Source organism: Python bivittatus, unplaced genomic scaffold, assembly GCF_059951505.1.
Source record: "Python bivittatus isolate LINGU-HERP-01145 unplaced genomic scaffold, Pbiv_v1 ctg000700_np1212, whole genome shotgun sequence".
NCBI classification, from domain to species: domain Eukaryota; kingdom Metazoa; phylum Chordata; class Lepidosauria; order Squamata; family Pythonidae; genus Python; species Python bivittatus.
This window is the reverse complement of record NW_028277098.1, coordinates 9,726,970-9,751,001: the sequence shown is the minus strand read 5'-3', so window position 1 is coordinate 9,751,001 and position 24,032 is coordinate 9,726,970. Positions and strand designations below refer to the sequence as shown.

General features: G+C 37.6%; 1 protein-coding gene across 2 annotated transcripts in view; it reads right to left on the bottom strand.

Moving 5' to 3' along the window:
- SWT1 (SWT1 RNA endoribonuclease homolog) overlaps window positions 1-24,032 on the bottom strand; it is a 45,590-nt gene that overhangs the window by 18,281 nt on the left and 3,277 nt on the right. Inside the window, exons 2-11 of one of the 2 annotated variants that reach the window (XM_088154265.1) lie at window positions 20,003-20,075; window positions 15,989-16,044; window positions 8,131-8,872; window positions 7,072-7,131; window positions 5,663-5,792; window positions 5,453-5,551; window positions 4,072-4,260; window positions 2,284-2,377; window positions 1,453-1,595; window positions 576-715 (exon numbers count right to left, since the gene is read on the bottom strand). In XM_088154265.1, the coding sequence (XP_088010391.1) occupies window positions 576-715; window positions 1,453-1,595; window positions 2,284-2,377; window positions 4,072-4,260; window positions 5,453-5,551; window positions 5,663-5,792; window positions 7,072-7,131; window positions 8,131-8,872; window positions 15,989-16,044; window positions 20,003-20,059 (1,710 nt within the window). In that variant the 5' untranslated portion in view covers window positions 20,060-20,075. The remainder of the gene's footprint in view (window positions 1-575; window positions 716-1,452; window positions 1,596-2,283; window positions 2,378-4,071; window positions 4,261-5,452; window positions 5,552-5,662; window positions 5,793-7,071; window positions 7,132-8,130; window positions 8,873-15,988; window positions 16,045-20,002; window positions 20,076-24,032) is intronic. The other variant, XM_088154266.1, reaches the window with a different exon arrangement.

Here is a 24,032-nt window from a genome sequence, read left to right as displayed (position 1 = left end):
AGTGGATTCTGAATAACAACTCCAAGCTGCATGGTAACAATGACTGGTATGTGCAGAAGATTCCTGCTGCAAACTGGAAAAGGGTAAGAAGCATTCTAAGGGAACTTTCAGATGGAGTTCTTAAAGTGGCTTGAGGACACTGTGCAGGCGGCTTATGCAAATGTGCCATCAGGACGCACCTCAAAGTTTGATAAGAAAGATCTACCAGAGGGAAAGAGCATTTAAAGACAAAATGTACTATCTAAAAATATTAAACAAGTTGTGCCATAAGGTGAAAATAATACTGAAAGGTTGTAGACTGGGAAGGAACCTATTAGTCCTGTGGCTAGCAGAAACAGCCCTATCAAATGATCCTTGCCTTTTCTTGACTGTAGAGGGAGCTGGATACCTACTTGCATTAAATTGCAACAGGAATTCCTAATAGTATATAGTATAGTATATAGTATATAAAATTGGAGTCAGAATCATTTATTAACGTAATGTACGTAAGTATATGTAAGAAGACACACTGAAATTATACACAGGTTCCCTAATTTAAATTCATGTATTTCTTTTGAATCCTGGAAAATATTCACCTCAATCCATAGATCTCCAAAAGCAATCTTCAGTTCTGTTTCTAAAATAGAAGATAAAACATCTCCCAAGCTTTTTTCCATGTCAAAAATAATTTCTGAAAGATGATCAGTGGAATTCTTTTGAGCCTTGGGGTATCTATCTGTTAATAAGCAAGACCAACATTAATGTTTCAGTTCACCTCAAGCTCCAATGCATTAGGTAAAAAAGTAATTAGGACCCATTAGCATTCTTTGTACATGATCCTGTGAAGACTCATGTGGTGAAAGGAGGTTCAGACTGATGCTCTGTTCAGACTGCTTTGTATCCCAAAGCATTTTTTTGCCTTGAAATCTGAAGCACTTCCCAGCCTTGTTGGATGACACCCTGATGATCACACAGCCCAAGCTCTTCCATATCAGAATCTACTACATTCAACTGATCTCTGATACTCTCCTTATTTGCATATCAAGACTCCTCAGAAGTAGTCCCCCAACTTAACTGAGGAACTCTACTAATGTTAAAATATAAATTATTTCTCCAGCCAATTCATTGCAACTGGTCTGATACCACCTCCCCATCTTCTTTTCAGTGTTTTTCCCCCCTATACTTAACTGCTATCTTTTCTTTAGTCCCTTAATAGTCATTTGGAAGCACAAAAACATTATGCCAATTAAATCAAGAATTTCATTCCAGCTGGAGCTAGATTTAATGTAACATATACTTTAGAGTAATATTAGCATTTCATCAGTTATTTTTTTTCAGTTTTAGATTGTAAAATCTTACAGTTACCTGGGAATAGATCCTACAGAATTTAGAGGGACTTATTCTCAGTCAAATGGTATGGTTAATTCCCTTATAAGGCACTACTCTTATGAAAATATATAAAGAAAAACCAACCTTTTCCCAGCTTGTCACTGGAAGTGTCTTCACTAATGATTATGCCCTGTGGAGTCATTTTCTGGAACGCAGCAACTAGATCTGCTTTACTATATGCCTTTATTTCACTCACTAGGGCTTTGTTGCACAAATTTTTATCATTTCTATTAAAGAAATACAAACAAACATACCCAGCTTTCATTTTGCTTTCCTGGGAAATGGAAGACAATTATCTGTGTCCATAATGCTAAGCTATGATGTAACTGATATGATTTTAGCATGATGGGCAAACATTAAATACCATATATTCAATGAACTATGGTTTAAAATATCCTACCTTTGTGTTATATGAGCTGATGAATATCTCAATGCCTCTGTGAAGCCATTTTAAAATAAACCCCCCACAAACAATTTATGAGTTGAACTTGGAAAATTCTGTTTTCAAAGGTACACATTTCTAGAAGCTCTGAATGAAAAATTCCTCTTTCTTTACTTAGATTCCCCAGAATCCCTACATAAAACATATCTGCATCTGCCATGTTCAATTGTTTGAAACAGATATATAGTATTTGTTCTTCAGTAAAATGAAAGACAATAGTTCTAAAAACAGTATTACTTCTAAAAACAAACTGCTAACTTCTTTGTCTGAAAAACTGTCATCTCCAACAAAAGGTAGAGTAATATGATACTGCATGACACCAAGGGTTCCAAGGGTGTTTTTAAAAAGAGATGTTGCTGAGAAAAATCAATACTGCATTTCTTTTTTTAAAAATGTATTTAAAATGATAGTGCACTTATCGCCTTGTCAATGAAATTTAGATCCTCTGCTAGAAAGCTACACCGAAAACTTACGTCAGCAAGATTACTTCAGCTTGAGGATAAAGATTTTGATACTGAAGGCAGCATTGCAACACACGATCATCATTGTTCTCAGTACTGAAACTTTCTGAAAATTTAGAAAAGTAGATAACTTTGTCATGTTATAAAAAATTGGCTGATGAATGAACAGCATTAACACAAAGCAAGCAATGAAAAATATATCTCACAACATTTGTGGCATTCTTCACTTAAGATTATCATCTGTGCTTCTGATGTTCAGTACTTAGTAGACATTGCTTCGACTCTCAGTCTTGGGTATTTAACTTTTTTATATATATGTGAGGGTGAATTTGTGCCAATACCTAGAAGGAAGCATTATTCAAAAGAGAACACAAACTTGACCAGAATGGAGATTTCTTATCTTCTCAATTAATTCCACGAATTATAGTTGATTATGATTGTTACATTGTATTTGAAAGATATAGTGGTTCATGTTGAAGAATAAGCCATGGTTCACAATAACAACACACAAAAACAAAGAAGACTCAATAAAATTAAACTCATTATATAAAACCCAGGCATCATAACACTCGTATCCCAAATACACAAGCACTCAACTCCCATCCTGGCTCAATGCCTGGGGGAAAAACATGGTCTTCACAGCCTTTTGGAAGGCTAAGAGGGTAGCGGCCTTCCAAATCTCAGGGGATAGGCCTCCTGGTGATACTTTGGTTATCTCAAGGACGCACTGCTGTAAAGCATCCAAAAGCTTCAAATGATGCAAAATGTAGCAACTACTCCACACATGATACCATGATCCTGTAATGCCCATACAGAAAGGTGGTGCTGCTTCTTGCCAGGTTTAATTTAAGGTGTGGAGTCCTTGGGGTTCTCTGAGCTCAGAGAACCCCAAGGACTCCACAGTTCAACCCTGAGCTACACATATTCACCTTAATTTAAGGTATTGGCTTAAAGCACTAAGCAGCTTAGGACCAGGCTATCTGAAGGACTGCTATCTCTTTATAATTTTTTCAGATGTTAAGAGCTGCACTACTAGGGACCTTCTCTTGATGTGGCACAGTGTACTTACTGTAGACCTGGTCCCCAGTTTCTGTGTCTCTTTTAAAAAGGCATTAAGATGCATCTCTTCCATTTAGTTTTTTATTATTCTGAATGATAATATTCTTACTGTCTTATGTATTTTACCTCATTTTAAATTATGTATTTTTAAAATTTTCATTCTCTTCTATCACCAACCGTAAGTAGGTGGAGAATCATAAAATAATGGTGATAGTGATGATAAAGTAACAAGAATAAATTGCTTCCCCTGAACCAATTTATATCTGTGATTTATTTTATTTATCATTTGGCTGGGAGCATTTTATATTGAGCAGTAGATTCCAAGACACCTGCTACCTTTATTTCACTGACTGCTTCTCAAATCTTTAGGGCCCAGAAACATTCTTAGGAGGAAATCAAAACAAGTCTAGAAAAACTAATCCTTCACTTTGAGCGCTTCCTTGCGCTTTCTGGCCAGTGGAGAGAATTAACCCATTTTGTAGATACATCCATACATTGCAACTGGGAAGGCAGGTGGGGCAAGGGAAGGTCTTGAGAACTGCAACACTTGACTTCAAAGCAGTCAACACCATTATTTTAGACAAGAGAAAGAAACAAGCATAGAAAAGCATCCTCAATATTTTCATTTCTGATGGAATAATTTAATCTAAATGGGGTTTATTACCAAGTATGTGCACTTACTGAAGGTCTTAGAGGTCTAAGAATAGGAATAAAAATATGACTATTTCTACAATGACTTACGTGTTTTTTGTGAAGCAAGCTGCATGGATTGACCCCACAACTTTGGATCTTGATTTTTCAGGCAAGTATAGATGAAGTGAACTGCAGGGATTGCTTTTTGCCCAACATTTGCCAATATCTTTCCTCTCTTTAAGTTATCCAGTTCTTGCAAAACTACCCAGGGAATTAATAGCAAAAATCTGCCTATACCTAATTTGGAGAAGAGTAGCATTTTTATCAAAAATTATCAAAGTTCTTAAAAGAAAAACATTGCACTTGTAAAATCCATTTGGTTGTATTTCAATATTCCTAAACAAAATATTCCCTTAATCCTCTTGTTTTCTATCCTTATCCTTTTATTTCCCTATCTCTGTCCTGTTATTTGTTGATTCCCACAATTATAATTTCCAGAAAGAAGAAAAAAAAGAACTGTTTTAGCTCAAAACTATTTCTGTATGTGTGTGTGTTAGGTTTTGTTTTTTTTTTTGGCAGTTGCCAGATGCTTTACTTTCAAGGAAACATACTTGAAGCCTGGGAACAAAATGAAAACAGACTAACATGGGATCAGTATACTTAAAACAATCTTCCTCAGGTGCAAAGCCAAATAGATGAAAAAAATAGCACGATAATATATAATGCAGAAGAATTTAGTCAGGCACCTTATCATCAAGTAAAATTCTCAGCTCCAAATTTCCGTTATTCAGTTAAAAGAAAACTCAAACTACTATAAATAAGATTTGCTAAACTAGATTTTACGAGTTTAGTTATCTATTACTTCCCTTTAATTTTACCAAATAGTAAAAAAAAAAAAAAAGCAATTTTCTTAACATATTAAATAAATACACTTATACTAAATATTTTCAATCTAGAAATTGCACTGTTATGACTAGAACTATGAATAAGCTACAAGTTATCCCCAACTCAACATCTTTCAGAGCTGTTGGACTGTAACTCCCACAGATAATGATTATGAGGGGATGAAAGTTATAATAAAATACTTCTTGACTGCAAGATTGCAGAGCATTTAAACAGCAAGCATTTTGCAATATATATTTGCGCAAGTTAAACATTTCATGCTTTACTTTGCTGGTGCTCCTGGTGGAAATGTCTGCAAACCATCAAGGAAAGCTCTGAAAGCAGCTACAGAAGCCCTCCAAATGACATGTCTGTTTCCAATGTCTTGAGAAGGGCTGATCCTAACAAGCTTTCTGAAGCTGGTTTTAAATGACTGCACAATCGTTTGTTCAATCACAAATACACAGTAGACATTCTCTGATATGAGATTTGGAGCTGAAGCTTAGCTTTCAGGCTAAAAAAAGATGTGGCAGCTGATAGAGAAGCAACATCTTTCAGGCAAGATGCACTTGATCAAGGCTTATGACTGATATAAATCCACATGTACCTGGGATATCTGCATTCTTCAAATATTTGATGAATTCCAAGTGGCTGATCATTATATTAGTATCAATCACAATCAAAGTATCCAAACCAGAAAAAAATTCTATTAGAAAAGAAGAAACAAAGTGATTCAATACTTGGCTTTCTCTTTCCTCTTCCTATTGCCCTGTTAATGGGAGAGACAGCAGAAAACACCTGACACAGATAAGCTTACTAGAAGATATATGTGATTCATCATCTGAGAGATCTATTTCCATGCAAGTTAGCTCTCCACAAGTCTGTACCACAGGCAGATCCATCTTCTTCTCAATACGAGCTGCATGCAAGTCTTCCACAATCTGCATCTATGAAAATAATTGTGAAATCATGAGTTGATATCTTAAGCACAATATAAGGAATCCTGCCAGTCTTCAGAGCCCCCAATTCTTGCTACTTTTCATTCTTTCTCTTACTGCCTATCTACTTCCCCAAGCAAGTGGGAGGAAGGGAAGGGAAGGGAAGGGAAGGGAAGGGAAGGGAAGGGAAGGGAAGGGAAGGGAAGGGAGGGGAGGGGAGGGGAGGGGAGGGGAGGGGAGGGAGGGAGGGAGGGAGGGAGGGAGGGAGGGAGAGAGGGAAGGAAGGAAGGAAGGAAGGAAGGAAGGAAGGAAGGAAGGAAGGAAGGAAGGAAGGAAGGAAGGAAGGAAGGAAGGAAGGAAGTAAGTTACTGTTTGCCTTACTCTTTCCATGTAGCTGGTAGATGAATATGACATAGAAGAAAAGGGAAGATAAATGGATAATACTAAAAACAATGAGTAGAAATTGTTCTCAATAAAAACATTTATCAAAAGTTCTACCAAACCTGCAGTTAACATTGCATGACATGTGTAAGCTGTCTTCATATCTTGATGCGTTAAGGCAGGGCACTTTCTTTCTTTCCCCCATCCCCGTAATTTTCTGTTTCTCTCTCCAAGAATTCTAGTTTGCACACTTTTAGGAAGGGAATTAGCCAATAAAAATTATGATTCTTTTTGACTGGAATCAAACTACTGCAACTTCTCTTAACTTTGTGTTATTTATGTTGTTTAAATAAACACTGTGGCAAGTAAGAACTCATACAGATCTCTATATATGCTGTCACACTGTCAGTTCAAAGTGTTATGCTGGGACTTTTCATCCATTATCTATCTAGCTTTGGAGTTGGGACCAGAACAAGTATGTTCATTCCTCACTGTGTTACTTTCAGATTCCTTGACCAATGAGTATGCTCAGTCCTCATTGGGCTACTTTGGATTCCTTCCAATTTTCCTTTACTTTTCCCCCCAAAGGTACTTGTATTTCTGTGAACCTCTCCAATGATCTCATGAGAGATATAAAATTTTTATGCATTTCTGCTGCACTGGAGATTTAATTTATTCCTACTATTGCTGCTTTTGTTGTTTACATCCTTTATATTTTTATGTATTGTTTCTATTTTAAAACTTCAACTGTGATTGTAAAGTAGCTGCAAGCACCCAAAGGTTAGATAATAAAACTCCAATCTCTAAAAATGAGAACAAACAGAATCAATATAAGCGAAAAATCTAAAGTTTGGAAAGTATGAACTAAAAACTGAATTTAGGGAATGCTGATAAAATAACCTCTAACCTCTTGGTCCACATCAGTATTTTCAATGGTTTCAAGGGAAGAACACAAGGATTTGGAGTTCTGTAAGAAAGATATATATGTACTTAGCTATTAATTTTACAGTTAGATTTTACTATGAACCTGAAGCAATTTTGAAAGGAGTAAAAATAATGCAAGAAAAACTAAGTAAGATGGATTTTTGTCATGTATTATAATTTTAGAAAATGTTAACAAATCTTCACAAAGACTGGATAACTATGATTATGGTTTCATTTTATATTTCAAATGATTGAACAGTAATTAATTTCTGCTGTTCTCATACTTAATGCATGATAGTCCACTTGTATTTCTCCTTTAAAATTTGTCTTTATCCATCACTTTTAAGCAGTCCTTGGCCTAACTTAATCTGTATTCCAACATTTAAGTATACATCTCTGCACTTGCTCAATGAGTCTTTGTTATTTTTGGTCAATCTGAAGTTCAGTAGCATTTGGAAGTCAGAATCTTTCTCATTGGTTTATGAAGTGATGGAATGCACCACATTTTTTTTTGATAGTACTGTCTAAGCAAGAACTCCTTAGCTACACGTAGTCCTTGCTTAACGATCATTCATTTAACAATTGTTCAAAGTTACAACAGCACTAAAAAAGAGACTTATAACCAGTGCCCGAAGTTATGATGTCGCAGCACGCCCACGGTCATGTGATCATGATCTGGGCGCTTGGCAACTTATGATGGTTGCAGTGTCCCAGGATTACGTGACTGACATTTGTGACCCTCCCAGTTGGCCTCCAGCAAGCCAAGTCAATGGGGAACCATATGATTAACTTAAAGACTGCTGCAAAAAAGGTTGTAAAACCAGGTCCAGTCATGTGATGATTCGCTTAACTACCTCATCACTTAGCGACCTAAATTCTGGTCCCAATTGTGGTTGTTAAGTGAGGACTACCTATATTTAACTAAGCCATTTCCTATATTTTGCATTACCAACCCAAGGGAATTGTTTAAAAATCTGTAACAGATCTCAACAAAACAAAACTACTACTTCACATCTCATGATTTTTTTTTTTTTTACTTTACCTGACTTGAATGAAATGTGACAGGTTCAGATTTATTTCCTTGAATCCTTGAATTATAAATATTCTTGGTGGAATCAGTATGTATTAGCTCTTCCTGTTTATACTTCCAACATTTGGACAGTTTAGCCAGGTGATGTGAAGGTGCACATTTCACTTCTTTGCTGGAAAGTTCTAAAGAAGAATACTTGTCTTTCTCAAGATTATCTTCTTTGGAAGCCAGTGTATACATTTTACCATATAAGAATGTAAAAGGTAAAGCTGGAACATGCTGTTTTTTTGTACAGTTCTTTTTCTGGGTGAGTTCACTCAATTTTAATGTTTTCTTCTTATGAAGAAATGAACATTCTGTAGGTTTCGCAGTTTCCTTGAATTCCTCTACTATATGTTCTATAATTACTTTTTTTAACTTGGTGCTCTCCATTTTATCTTTTTTTTTGTCCTTCTCTCTGATGTTTATGATCCCCAAATCTTGTGACAACTTCTTCCTTTTTTTATCATTAGGATCACTACCATTTATGCCAGACTGTTCTTTATGAGAGAAGACAGACTCCATAATGCTTCTTTTCCCACCAAGTTTAGCCTTGGCTTTAAATTGCAGGGTGATCTTTTCACGCTCTCCAGGAGGCATTAAAGCACTATTAATGTGTTGTGAAACTTTTGGTATCTTTGTTTCAAGTCCTGTACTAGAATTTTTGAGATCCAAACTCATTTTTGTTTTCACATATCCAGTACTACCACCCAATCTGCAAAAACATCATAAAAAACACTTTAAAGAAAGTTAAGGCTGTGGAAGGTAAACTGGATTTTTAAAATTAAAATCCAAGTTTATATTCAATAGGAAAATGTTAGAGAAAAATCTAATCTTTTTATTAGATTATTGATGCATTTAGAAAATGTGACAAATTGTTATAAAATTTTATCCTCTTTAAGATGAGATTCTTAATCTAGTTCTAGAAGTTAGTTCTAAATTAGAAGTGTTATCCTGTTGTTTTGAACTATATTCCCACATGATAGCTAGGTCTGGTGAGAGTTGAAATCCAAAACATCTGGAGAATATCAGGTTGCTACATTAGGAATGAGCATTCTCATTCATAAATTACAAATGGACATAAGCATTATCATATAGATGAGGATGTGCAGTTAGATGCCTATTTCTATTAGCCATTTCCTTCCAGAGGTTATTTTTCTTGATTATGGCAACAGAGCAATACAATCACAAATATAATGACTCTACAAATGAAACTACACACAACAGGCTAATTTTTTCCCCAATAATTTATAGAATAATAGTACAAGTAAAGGATTGGTTAGGCAAAGTAATAAAAGAAAGGTAAAAAAATATAAAATTGATGCATTGGGGATTATTACAAGAGTATCATTTTCTCCATAATTTAATTGGTTAAAAGCCAGGCAATTAATATGATCCAATCAAAAATCCCAAATTAATAAACACATTTCAAACTGTATTGATTTTTTTTTTTTTTGGCACTATAGCCAATTTAGGTTATTCAGCCCCCAAAAAAGCAATAGTTTCATCCTTCCTATCTTCTTTGATGGGGGGAGGAGCCAAGATGGCGATGAGCCATCAACTACCATAAAGAGCTCCTCCAAAAGATTATTATTTTAATCATTTTTTTCTTGATCTATAGTTTTAAGTACCAGCCCATTTTATTTTACATTTACCCCTCCACACGTTTTCAGTGTGATAGCCTTGTGCTGCCCTATCGGAACCCTCAACATAAAGAAAGAGTAGAGAAAACTTTGGGACATCACTAATCATCATGGAGAAAAAAAAGGAAGAGACACCACACCATACACATTCTGCAACACAAGCTATATCCAAGCAAAGATTGAAAACCAACAGCTTACAGACCTCTCCTTTTCTATGGAAGAGGATGCACCCCTCTCCAAACATACTGCTGCAATCTGCTCAGCAGCTGCACAGCTTTCGCAGGATAAGAGTGTGAATACAAACTCGATAAATTTAAAGAACAAAAATATAACTGACTTTCTAACCAGGCAAAGCCTGCTGACAGCATAAACTGGTCTCTCTATATCTGACCTGTTGTTGAAAGTCAAAACTAAAGTGGACTCTTTAAAAGAAGCCTTTGCAAAGCTTATTGAAAACCAATCAAATGACAACACTGCTAAAGATCTCCTGTACAATGTGTGCCATAAAAGCAGTCAGCAGGGAAGTCATAGACAACCTTACCCCTACACCAGGGAATAGAGAAAGTAATGATCAGAGACAGCTGACCACTCATGGAGAGAAGGATGAGAAGCAAGTACCTAGTGGTCATGTAACTAAGGGACAGAGGCATTTAAATCGCAAATACAGGTAGTCCTTGACTTATGACCACAGTTGGGTCATAAGGGACTGACACAGTTGGGACTGGAACTTCCATCACTAAGCAATACAGTTGTTAAGTGAGTCACACCTAATTTTACAACCTTTTTTGCCACAGTCATTAAGCGAATCACACTGTGGTTAAGCAAATCCAGCTTCCCCCATTGACTATGCTTGTCAAAAGCCCCCTGGGAAGGTTGCAAATGGCGATCAAGCGGCCCCGGGACACTGCAACTGTCATAAATACATGCCGGTTGTCAAGCATCCAAATTTTGATCACGTGACCATGGGGGCACTGTGATGGTCATAAGTGCAAGGAACTTTTCTCAGTGATGTCATAACTTCAAATGGTCATTAAATGAATGGTTGTAAGTCGAGGACTACCTGTACTACTTACAGCCTTATCAAATCACCCTACAAATATCAAATAACAGAGCAAACAGAGGACAATGGGGATCAAAAAGAGCAATTATCTTTAAACCAGCTACTATGCTATGCTATGTGTCACGAAGAGTCGGACACGACTTAACGACTAAACAAACAAATGCTATGAAAAGCAGCTGACTGATTTACAGAAGGCCGAATGGCTTCCATCCAGAAAAGGCTGTGAGCGAATTTTACTTATATTTAGGCAATGAGACCCTTTTTGCATATTTTTTCAATTTTTCCAATATGTGTGTTTTGATCACAGGAACTCAGCCCACTCCTAAGCCAGTCTGGCCTAGAGAGTACTGCCACTTTAAAGAACAAATGTGACCACTCAACTTTAGATAACCTCAAGGACATTCTACCAGCTCTGTCCCTGAGAGATGGCTGTCCAGGCAAATAGTGTGCTTTCTGTCCAGGCAAACAATCTGTGCTACTTACAGCAAGACAGTGCACATATGACCCCCTGGAAGAAAACCTGATTAACTCCTTCAGTGCACTGTCAGACTTGGAACAAGCTGACATTATTAAAAGACTGGAATGATCTGAGAGAAACTTCAGTGGCAGCACATAAAGCAGCCAAACCTCTAACTGATCTGGTTTTACCAACCACCCAAGGCAACTGCAACTACTTTGAGAAAGGACTTGTTGGCCTCTTGACCCCCTCCACTTACTTGTGGAATTTAGACATGCAGACCATCAACACAGAGTCCCCTGGTGCAGATCCAAATTCTTCCATCCTGCCCCTTGTTAATACAGCACAACACTCAGAAACTTCAAAGAACAAAAAATTGGCTGCTGTCAGTAAACAAGAGGAAGGAAACCACAAGTAGAGCTAGGTGATGGGCCAGGAACATGAGATGGATATCTGTAGCCTAACATATCCAATAACTGGCATACTCTCCAGCTCTCCAGGCAAACCTCTGCTCCAGGAACCACAGGAAATTATGACAAAGGTAGCCTCTGAGGCAGGAAGAAGACCACTGCTCAGGGCTGTGATAACCCCTCTTGCTAATGATACAGACATGAAACAACAAGTTGCTAATGTTCAGTATCCTACGTGTAAACCATTACAAAATTTACCTGACTCCATACAGTAGCAAGAGAGCGGCAAAGGTAGTGGTAAAACCAGTGTACTTTCCTAGCTACTAAAGGAATTTTGGACTTCATCTTACCTGTAGAATGACTGCATGAGCCACACCATCCAACCACAGACCTTAACATATTGCCAGCTATCCCTTCTGACAACAAACAAGAAAGTTCTATTCGGCTATTGACATGGAATATAGCTAGATGGAAGAATAGAATGTCAGAGGGAGATCTGTTGGAATTCCTCTTCAAGTTCAACATCATAGCACTCCAAGAGACATGGTTAACCACCGGCGATGAAGATGCTCACCTACCAAGCCTACCATGTACTATGGTCTACACCAGCGTGTAAATTCAAGATAAAAGGCTGGGCCTCAGGGAGATTATGTGTACTTCCCAAGGCAGAGTTGGACTGGCAAGAGCGGGAACTGGCTGTTAGAGAAAAAACCTTCTATCTTCTAGCTATTCAATTTAAATACAAATCATCTGAAGTTGTGCTGCTAAATGTATACCTACTCCCATATTCCTCTCCCTGCTTCTCCCCGTCATCTGGGTGTAATTAGAAAAGACAGTCTTAGAGATAAATATAAAACATGCTAAAGCTGTTGTGATCTTACTGGGCAATTTTAACGCTAAGGTGGGGGCTTCCTTGAATGATTATACCCACTTGGGCATTTATCAAATCACCCACCCTGGTACTCCAGAGACTCTAAAAGGAACATGGCGGGCTCCAAACTGATTTCCGTGATCTACACATGTAATCTTCACATCCTAGGAGGCAAAGACAGTTGCTTCATATATCCTTTTACTTTTCATGCTGCAAATGCTAATGTCCTGGATTACATATGTGACTCAACAGACAAAATCAACTTATGCTCAGACATTCAAGTTTACATGAGGGAGGACAGTGACCATCAACCAATTGCAGTTAACTTTTATGGCAGTTCTGATTTAAGGCAACCTGTATGTCAGGTTCAGCCCAAAGAACTCCACGAGACAGTACAGGTCTAGTTTGATAGCTTTTATTAGCTTCCAACCCCAAGACAGAATCCTGCCAGACTGACTCTAAACTTCTCAAGCCAGCAAGCAAAACCCCGCGAATTCCTTAGGGTGGTGCCAGTCTCATCTTCTTAACCTTCCCACACTCCTGCTGGGGGCTAAGGCAATGCTTATCTCCCCGAGCACAGCCTTCATCGAAGCATTCCATCACACTGTACCACACAAGAGGCTACTCACTAACCTTAAAGTGAGGCAAGCTAGGAGGCTCAAATGGTCTAAGGTGGACAGCAAGGCAATTGCCAGCTTTATGAACTCTGAGAGGACCCAGTAATTATAATAATTATTACATCTACTCACGACCCAAATGGAACTTTTACTGGGTATGCCAATCTGTGTTATACGTTAACAAACTTTTTGATAGAAGAATTGCCCTTTAGGAACTGACAGCCCACAAGATCTAATTAGTTTGACCTTGATTGTTCTCATTCAAGAAAGACCCTAAAAGCAGCTATGCGTTTGGTTCAAAGAAACCGCACACCAAACAATCATGCCAAGATGTTGAAGCTTAGACGCAGTTGTAAGAAACTAACAGCCACTAAGAAGGCTCAATACACAGCTACAGTTTGGTCTGAACTAGAAAAGTCAAGAAAAGCCATAACTCAGCCATATTCTGGAACATCTTATCTGGCATGCTGAAGAGCATAAGCTTTTACTTGATATCCCAATCTCAGCTACAGTTTGGGAGGATTTTTATACTAACTTATTTGCTAACTCCAAGCAGGATCATCCAGAAATGTTGACTACTGAGTCTTTGACCCTTGATAATCTCCCTCCTTGGCCACCAGTGGTAGTGACAGAAATTAAACACATTATTCAGTCACTGAAACCCAGTACTGCACCTGGTGAAGAATTTCTATCCCCAGAACTTTTCAGGACACACGTTGACTGGTGGGCTCCACTGCTGGCAGAGTTGTTTATATATACAGACAACACTGGCCATTTCCCAGCAGGTTGGGAACTCTCCGTCATAATTACCATACACAAAAAAGGAGACAAGGAAGACCCCCCCCCCCAAATTACAGACCCATAAGCCTTACTGATGTAACAGCTAAGATGTATGCAAAACATCTCTTGAGAAAAATAGAAGATTGGGTGATTGAGAATATATTAGTGGAAGAACAGGCTGGGTTCAGACCTGGATACTCCACAATAGATAACTGCTTTGTTTTATACCATCTTATTATCAAATATACAAAAGATGGTAAATATCTGTCTAAATCTTTCACAGATCTTAGTGTGGCATTTGACTCCATAAATAGAGACATCTTATGGAAGAAGCTTGCCAAGCCAAATATGGAACCTAGATTTTTATACCTGGTAAAGGCCCTCTATACAAATACATGCGTGAAAGTCTGTACTGGAGTCAATGGCTCACTTAAACCGAGCATACCCACTTACAAAGGTGTTAGACAAGGATGCACCTTGGCCCCGATGATATTCAATCTTGATGTTAATGACATCCCAGGATTTCTCCATTTTATAGATGTTTCACATGCCAAAGATCCTTAACAAACACATTGACATCCTTTTGTATGCAGATGGTTCTGATGGCACACTCCCAAATAGGCCTGAGAAGACTGATGAGGAAATTTGGTGCCTATTGCACTTCTAACTTTTTGAATATTAATAAGACCAAATCCAAAGTGGTGGTTTTTGGAAAAAGATGGCCCAAATACAATTGGCACTTGGATGGGGAGCCTATAAAACAAATAGATTCCTTCTCATATTTAGAGGTGGTTTTTGTCTTGGGCCAACCACTTCAAATGAAGTTCTATAAAGGCAACAGCAATCTCTAAAATGCTAATTAAATTACTTAGTTTTAATCACCCAAACACCCTGCTCTCCCTTTTAAAGGTCCACAGGGCAAAAATTGTACCAATGCTAACATATGGCACAGACCTGTGGGGCCTATCAAAGGCCTCCTTACTCGAACAAAATCAAGCACACTTTTTAAGAACTATCTTGAGGACTGACAGGACACTACCTGCAGTAGTGGTAAGAGCAGAAACAGGCACCCATTCCATTTATAGTCTAATAGTAATTAAAGTCTTTAATTAGCGGTGAAGGACCCTCTCAGTGGGACCTGAAAGACTACCAAAAATGTGCCCTTAAGAACAGATGGGCACACTTCAACCCACCACATGGATCAATCAACTTCTTCAAATGATCTCACATCTCAGCTTCTCAACACAATATCTATTCTCAGCCAAATATCAAGCCAAGGCAATATACTAACAAAGAGTCCTGGATGTTAATGCCCAAACCGATATCGAGTCCTTTGCAAACATCTGGTTGTTGAAATGGCTGGCCAAAAATAAAATGTCCTCTCAAACAAAAAAATACTTGACAATGGGTTTGACTCAATACCACAGGATAGCCCTTACCAGAGCAAGATTCCAGCAGCTAGATTCTATGGTCAAATATGGACAATTCCACCAAGTGCCATATTTTGAGAGAACATGCGTTTGTGGAACATCAGAAATAGAAGACATATGTCTCAGCAAGGGCTCAGTACTTACAGACACTGCTTGATAGAACCATATATTGGGACTCTAACAAAAGATTTTCTTTCCTTCAGGAAACAAACATATATGTAGTCACTAGAACTGCTAAGGTTATAGTCAGGCTGTCCAACAGAGAATATGGTTTACACATTGGGGTTGCATGCAAAAGTGATGAATTCACCTGAACATACACTGTTTTTGAATTTTAATATTTACCTTATTATATATCTCTGCATTATATTTTCTCTTATACTATTTTCTCTTACTCTTTTCTCTTTATTTTATCTTACTTTACTATATTTACTATACTTACCTTTACTATATTTTATTTTGTTTTATTTCATTTTATTGTGTCTTATTACGGCTGATGCCCATGCTTTGTAATCAATAAAGTATATCTATCTTTCAATCAATCAATCAAAGAAAAACATTACCTTTGATCCAGTTGTTCATTTACATGTCTATTCCCAATTTCTGCTAATTCAAGTTTCTGAAAGAATAAGAAATATTTATTTATAAGCGTGTGTGTGTGTTTTCCAGCCTTAAATTAAATAAAAATTCTTTCCCAACAGAAATAATACATCATAATGACAGGGTAGCCGAGTTGCATGGAATTTTACTATACTGTATGCTTCAGTCTTTCCTCGAAATCAAATATAGGATATGATCTCTGAGTCAGATTATTACTGCCTCTATAGTCTTACCTTTCACTTTAGTAGTTTTTATGGAACCATATTAATAGTAATACAGTGGTACCTCGGGTCACGAACGCTTCTGTTCATGAACAATTCGGTTCACGAACAGCACCGTTCACAAAATTTTGCTTCCATTTGCGAACTCCGCATTAGGTGACGAACAGGATCCGCGGCCATTTTCCCTGCCGTGACACATGGTCATGGCTTCCTGTAGGCGAGATTGCGGTCACAGACAGACACTGGCTGTGAAGCTTTTTGGTGTGCTTTTTAGCATGGCTCCAAAGAAAGTGCAGAGCAAGCATGGTGGTAAAAAGAAAGCGCAGAGCAAGCATGGTAAGAATAAGGTTTTGAAGAAAATAACAATTGAATTGAAGAAGGAAATTGTAGAAAAGCATGAGCGTGATATTCATGTGACTGATCTGGCCTCGGAGTACAAGATGGCGAAGTCGACAATCTCCACTATTTTGAAGAATAAAGATGCCATCAAAGGAGCTGACGTGGCAAAAAGAGTAACAATGTTAACCAAGCAGAGGACACAAGTGCTGGAAGAGGTGGAAAAACGTTTATTAGTGTGGTTGAATGAGAAACAGCTGGCAGGTGATAGCGTTAGTGAAGCTATGATCTGTGAAAAAGCCAGGAAATTGCACAGTGATTTACTGCAAAAAAAAACCCTTTATAAGCGCAGCAAGTGAAGAATTTAAAGCCAGCAGAGGCTGGTTTGGTAAATTCCGCAAAAGGAGTAGCATCTACAGTGTGACAAGACATGGTGAGGCTTCCAGTTCTGACAAGGCTGCTGCAGAAACCTACAAGAAAGAATTCGCGGAATTCATGAAGGCGGAAGGATACGTCGCTTAGCAAGTGTTCAACTGCGATGAAACAGGGCTCTTCTGAAGGGTTATGCAGTGCAGGAAAAAATAAGTGACATTAGACAGATTTTTCGCCAAAACTCAGCCTGCAGCTAAGAGGCAAAGAAGAGAGGAAACCCCTGAAGGAGATCTCCCCGATGTCCTTTTGGAGGGGGACTCTCCCTCCAAACAATAACCGCCTCCCCACCCGCCTTCCTGTCCTCCACGCCAGAAGTCGCCTCAAGCAAGGTCAGCATTCTCTCTCTTCATACTGTACTGTACTGTACTTTGTTTCATATTTTTGTGGTTAAAAAAAAAAATGCATATGGTTCAGAACGAATTAACCGTATTTACATTGAACCTTATGGGAAAATTTGATTCGGGTTGCGACCAAAATCGGTTGGCGACCAAATTCGTAGGGGTCAGAACAGATTAACCATATTTACATTGAACTTTATGGAAAAATTTGATTCAGGTCGCAACCAATTCGGGTTGCGACCAGAGTCGCGGAACGAATTAAGTTTGTGACCTGAGGTACCACTGTATTCATTAATTTCCATTGGCTTGCATATACAACTTCATAAACTTTCCATTAAGATTCAACAAAAACTACTTTTTGATCAGTGTATATTTTTGGTATTGTTTTTTACACTATTCTAGACATGTTTTGTAATTTTTTCCCTGCACAATGTGCATTTGTGACGTTAATCCCTGTAGATATTCAGTGCATGGTAGAAATAAGCACTATTTTACAGCCTAAACACTGAGCCTTCTAAACTTGCTGTCTTTCAGTTTCTGCAAAAGCTTGACCAATATGATTCACTTACAATTTAACACTGAATCCCTAAGTTTGCCTATACTCTTGGTCTATCTATAGTGTTAGATCAAATGTTTCATGGCCCTCATACTAGTATGTATAAACACCCTGAATCAAGCAGTTAGAAGCTTCTATCTTCTAGCTGCTGTTTTGCAAATTTTGTATTTGTTATGACCAATTAGCTTTTTATTTTAGGTGGGGGCATATTTTATTTGAACCAGCATCAGGATGCTAAGATGTCCTAGAAGAGAAAGCTAACAGGCTAAAACTTAATGTGGATAAAATAGAAGTTCTCTTGATGGTTCCCAGATCCAAAAGTTAATTAAATGTCCTGTCCAGATAGCACTCCCTCTGAAATAGCAAGAACAGGACTTGAGAGTACTCCTAGGTTTATCCTTTGACTGGAGGTCAAATAGCTCCAGTAGTCTGAAGAGCTTTCAATGACCTTCAGTTGGTTCAGACATTATGATTGGGCAAAGATACTCTGGCCATAATAGTCCATACAATGGTAATGTCCTAGCTCAGTGTTTTTCAACCTTGGCATCTTTAAGATGTATGAACCTCAACTCCCAGCATGCTGGCTGGGAATTCTGGGAGCTGAAGTCCACACATCTTAAAATTGCCAAGGTTGAGAAACACTGTCCTAGCTAGAGTGTAAGGCATTCTATATGGAGGTGACTTTGAGGATAACACAAAACCTGCGGTTACTGAAAGATGCAGCAGCTAGACCGCTCTCTGAAACTTCATCTGGAAGCCATCTAGAAATCCTCTAATATGGTTAATATGGTTATAGTTGCTACCTAGAGGTCCTTCCCTTGGTGCTCTTCAAGCTTCCTACCCCAAATAATTTTACTATAATTTTTCTAAGTTTCTTTTAAATTCGTAAGAATTGAGATTGGTCTTGATCATCACATTTCTAGGAATGCTTCTTAGGTTACAGAGACACCATAAGGAATTTGTTAAAAGAGACACACACACGTACAACCAGGATGGGTGGCTGCTACCTGGTGCTTTAAAAGTATCTTTCTCCCCAAAGAAAATGGCCAAAGATAAGTTGGCATGACAGAATGCATCTACTTGGAAATGAAGCAATGACTGCCAGTGTGGGAGCCATATTCCCCTAAACCCAAAGTAAGAAATATATACACATAATGAGTGAGAATTAAATACCTATCCAAACTATTATTTACCAAAAAGAGCAAACTGTGCTGCATTTAGGCAAAAAAAATGAAGTTGCTCTGTTTTCCCTGCTCTGTTGGTCACTCTGGATTGGACCAAAAGCTCATCAGCACTCAAAAACAATTTTCAACTCTCCTGACTTTCCCCATTTGTTCTATTCTATATGCTAATTTACATCATGAATCCACCATGGGATATAGAAAAATTATATGCTAATGTTTCAGAAAAGACATACATTATTTTTTCCCCCTACGTGACTTTATAAACCCCCTGCCCTCAGCAGAATCTGAGAACCTCAAAGTAGTTTCATAATACTTTTCTTGTATTTTTATTCAAGCACTGAATAAAAATATTGAAAGAATAAGATTGTAAATATAAAATTCTGTTCTGTATCTGAAAAGCCTGGTTTGGAGCAAAAAGAAGTCTTTGAAAACAAGTGTTCTAGGGAAAAGTCATTCACTCCTCTACAACTATTACCCAAACACTAGACCACATCATGCTTTTTGCAGCTTCATGGCCTGCAATTTTGTGTGTGTATATACTGGCTACTCTTACATGGTCTCCTCCTAACTCCTAGAGAAGAAATCTTCATGCCCAATCTCTACCCAGTCTAGGCACGTTAAAGTATTAGGAAGTAACATCTAACATTTTCCTGATGGGGGAAAAAAAGAAAAGCATAAGACTTTAGGAGACTTATGTTTAATTCTGTTGGGTAATCCTAATGCTGTACTGACTTCAATTATATCCAAGTTCCACAGGACAATAGATTATCAACTTATTTTTAGTACTAAAACACAGTAGGAAGACTGAGTATTTTCATTAGCCATTAATCTTATTCCATTCATGGTGCCCTCCTGGCTTTATTCATTCTTTTTTATACAGTGAAAACTGTAAATAGCTACACTTTCTTACCTTTTTATCTGAGACGACATGCTTTTCACTGGATTTCTTTTTGTGTTTTTTTGACATGTTTAGGTTTGAAAATCTGGAAAAAAAAATGGTACAGTCTTAATTACAAATATATTTAGATATTTTTCCAGGGAGTTATGTAAAGTACAAAAGCTCTGATTGGAGAGCATCAGTTTGGTTATTCCTAATTTAAGCAGTGAATATTGAAATTTCTCTGAATCATATCTTAGGTTTAATTTAAAAATCAATGTAATAAAAATGAATCTATGATTGATTGTAGGGAAGGGAGGAGGTGCAGGAGAGAAAAGAACGATATAATCTTACCTCTGTATGTTCACATATTAGTTACACAATATATCTTATTACTTAGTAAATGAGTAAAGGATTGCCGTCAATACTAGATTTCTCAGGAATCATTACAAAGACAACATACTTGCTAAATTTTAGTGGCTACCATAATGGATCAAAGTAGTTTGCTCCTATAATGCTTTTCTGAAATTGTGCTTAGTTTGTTATAAAGAAGATAGTTCTGCCTGTTTCCCTTCTCCTTAACTCTTCTCTTCTTTAAACAGTGTATTTGTGCATGATAAATATATTGTAGAGTTAGAGAACTGAAAGTCAGCATTCTTGTGAGAGATAATAGCTGAAGTGTTGAAAATGTAGAAAAGATGAAGCTAGATAGAGCTATTTTTGGGTGGTGGACATATGGGGGCCTTGTCCACACCATTTCTTGAAAACAGAGGAACCGCTAAAATAGCACACCCCTCAGTGAACCAAACTCTGTATATAAAGTTGGATGGCTGTAGTGAAGGGTCCAATCTGGAGTGGTGTGTGTGCGTGCAAAAGGTGTAAATGGAAGCCCTTATCATGAATTCATGATAGGAAGAGCAATGAGGCACCAGAAATATTGTTGATCCCTCAAGAAGCAGTGGCCAGAATAGGTAATGAGAGAAATGTGATTAGTAGAATTGGCGCAGACATTAAGAGACACCTGAGAAAAAGGAGGTAAGTAGACAGAAAAAGCAAGAGCAGATAGACCACGTCCATTATTCAACTTGGTTGTCAATTTGTTTTAGTTTATTAGCAATTACAATAAAGAAAAAATAGAAAGCCCAGACTAATTACAAATTACAAATCATTGTTGATTATATAACAGTATCAGTTATCTGTTACTGTCTTTACCTGATCAAGAATCTGGTAGCACCTTTTCCAACTAACAAATGTTATTAAATCCATAAGCTTGTGATGGTGCTATTGGTGTAGATATGAGGGCAAAGTAGATATCTGGGTTTGTTGCAGGATATGGTTCCCATGTCGGCACCACTGTCTTGTTGTTTATTGTTTGTGAGAGCATGCTTCAGGTTGGGTGATCTGTATGACATGGGCCTGCCACCTGGTGCCTGAGAAAGTGCATTGTTACAGTATTGTCCAGTATGGGCTGTAACTTAATATGTTTGAATCGCTTGAGCTTTGAGCTGTAAGTGACAATTACTAGTGCTCTTTTGTTCTGTTTCTGCGGACTGTATTTCAATAGTTCCTCCCTGGGAATTGATCTGGCCAAGCAAATTTAAAATTTGAAACTTGCAGTGATTTAAACAACTTCAGTAGGCCTAATAAACATATTGTCTACAGATTTGGATTCTCCCCTTCCTCTAGTATTTTAACATCATTTCTCTGAACCAGGACAAAGCTGTAATCTAAGGTTACTCTCCTCTCATTATCTCCTGCATGTTTTTACCTTGCTATCAGAGAATATCAGCTCCTTGTTTCAGCTGTTTATAAATATAAAGCACTGAAACATAACTAGGCATGGCATAGTAACATATGTAAATTCACATGAAAATGTTTTCAGCTGGTATAAAATAACTTTCCTTCAATTTATTTTTATGATTAGTATATTATTTCAGGCAATTTTAGGGCTTTTGAGTTACCACTCCTTTCCCCAAGGATGGGAAATCTGTTATGGTTAGTGCAAACCTTGAGATTATCTTATCTTTTCCATGGAGACTCATGGGAACACCAAATGAACAATTTAACAAGAAATATTTCAAGAACTCAGGATGTCTACAATCAAATTAAATTGTTCAGAATATATAATTCATTCATACATTTATTAGAACCAAACAAAATAGTTCCAAAATATAAGCAAGCCTTTGAATTTTCCAGAATTTTTCCTTCAGGAAAAATGGCATAAAATGGACTAAGGGAAAAAACAAAGTCTGAAAATTAGGCCAAATGTTTGTAATTTAGAATGAACAAATGTACATGTTGCAGATAGTAGATTACATTTAACATCTTGGGGGCATAATAGCAATGGCCAACCCTGCCCACTTTCTGAGACTGGCTATAACCTAGCTCTATCCTTTCTCTTGCAAAAAACGAAGAGAATTCCTGGCCTTTATCTAGTTCTAATTCTCTATTTCTTTTGAGTACAGAGAAGCAGGGAATTGGAAGAGACCTTGGAGGCCATCTAATCCAGTCCCTTACTCAAGTGCAGGATCTACTGCAGTATTTCTGGAGGATGACAATCCAGCCTCTCTTTGAGGACCTTCAGGAAAGGCAAACTCACTGTCTGATGTGCAGTCTGTTCCAATGGCTGACAGCTCAAACAGTCAGGAAGTTCCTCCTGAGATTTACTATTCACTGTTAGATTATCTACCTCCTTACAGTTTTAACTCATTGGTTTTAGTCCTGCCCTCTGAGGCAAGAGGAAATAAGTCTACTCTCTCTTCTTTGTGACAATCCTTCATATACTTGAAAACTACTATAATGTCTCCCTTCAGCCGGTTAAATATACTCATATCTGGGATGAAGTGCCAATAACACAAACACAACCATATGTAAGCCATTTGATTATGGTAGTATCCCCAGAGTTGCATGTATGTGACAATTACAACCAGATGCATTGTGCCTAATTACATCAATATTTCCAATACAACAGGCAATTCACTAGAAAGGTCCAAATTAATTACTGTGATCTAGAGATATTTGTATCTCATATGCTCTTCAAGTCACAAAGCTCTTTATTTCTGCTCAATATCTCTCAATTACTGCTGTATTTCTCTTTGTATCAAAAAGCTAAAGCCCAATTCTTATAATGCATGAACATTCCTGTGGCTTAATTGTTCATACTACTTGTAGTATAGGACAATATTCCCCAACCTTCAATGGCTACCATGACTGGGGAAGTCTGAGAGTTAAAGTCCAAAAAACTTGGGAATGCCTATTTGGGGGAAAGGTGGCATCAAATAATACCATATGAGAAGGGACTAAGACAACACCATTTTCCCAGTTTGTTACTATGTTCCTTTCTAAAGAGTTCCAAAATTGAAGTTAAAATGAGAGCAAAATTGGGTGGACTCAGAAACACACCCAGGTTTCTGATAATGAGAGCACTGAATAACAGAAAAAAAAATTAACTCAATCAGAACTGTAAAAAGAAAGAAACAGCATTGAAAGATCCAGCATGCATGTCTTATCAGAGTTCCTGGCTCAGGACAGTAATTCTAATTTCAAACATAGCTTTTAATTAAACTAATTAAACGAAAGTACAAACACAATATATGTTCTGAAACAATGCATTCATAACTACATTGTTCTGCTGAAGTCAAAATATGAAAGCACTCATCTGAGTCAGATTTCCTGTGCTTAGCGTTGAAGGGAAGTAGACCAATGAGAACACACATACTATCTCTTGGTTTGTGTAGGACTTTGGAATCAATTCCATAAATACATTTTGGAAAGCAAATGTGGCATTACCTGCAACTCCTTAAAGCAGCTGCACCTTTTTTCTAAGACTGGACAGCAGCTGAGAAAGAAAGCTGTGTGATCCCAGGAAAAGATGCAGCTGCATTAAGAAGTCATGAACTCCCTTGTTTGCACTCTCACAGGCTCCAAAGCACCTTTTTAGAACTTAATCTGAAGTGAAGCTCAGCCCCAATGAACTCACTTTCCAAATCATACTGGAAGGATACAAGTTAACCAGCGTTGCTAGACATACGAATGCATATAAAATTATTATTTATAAACAAAG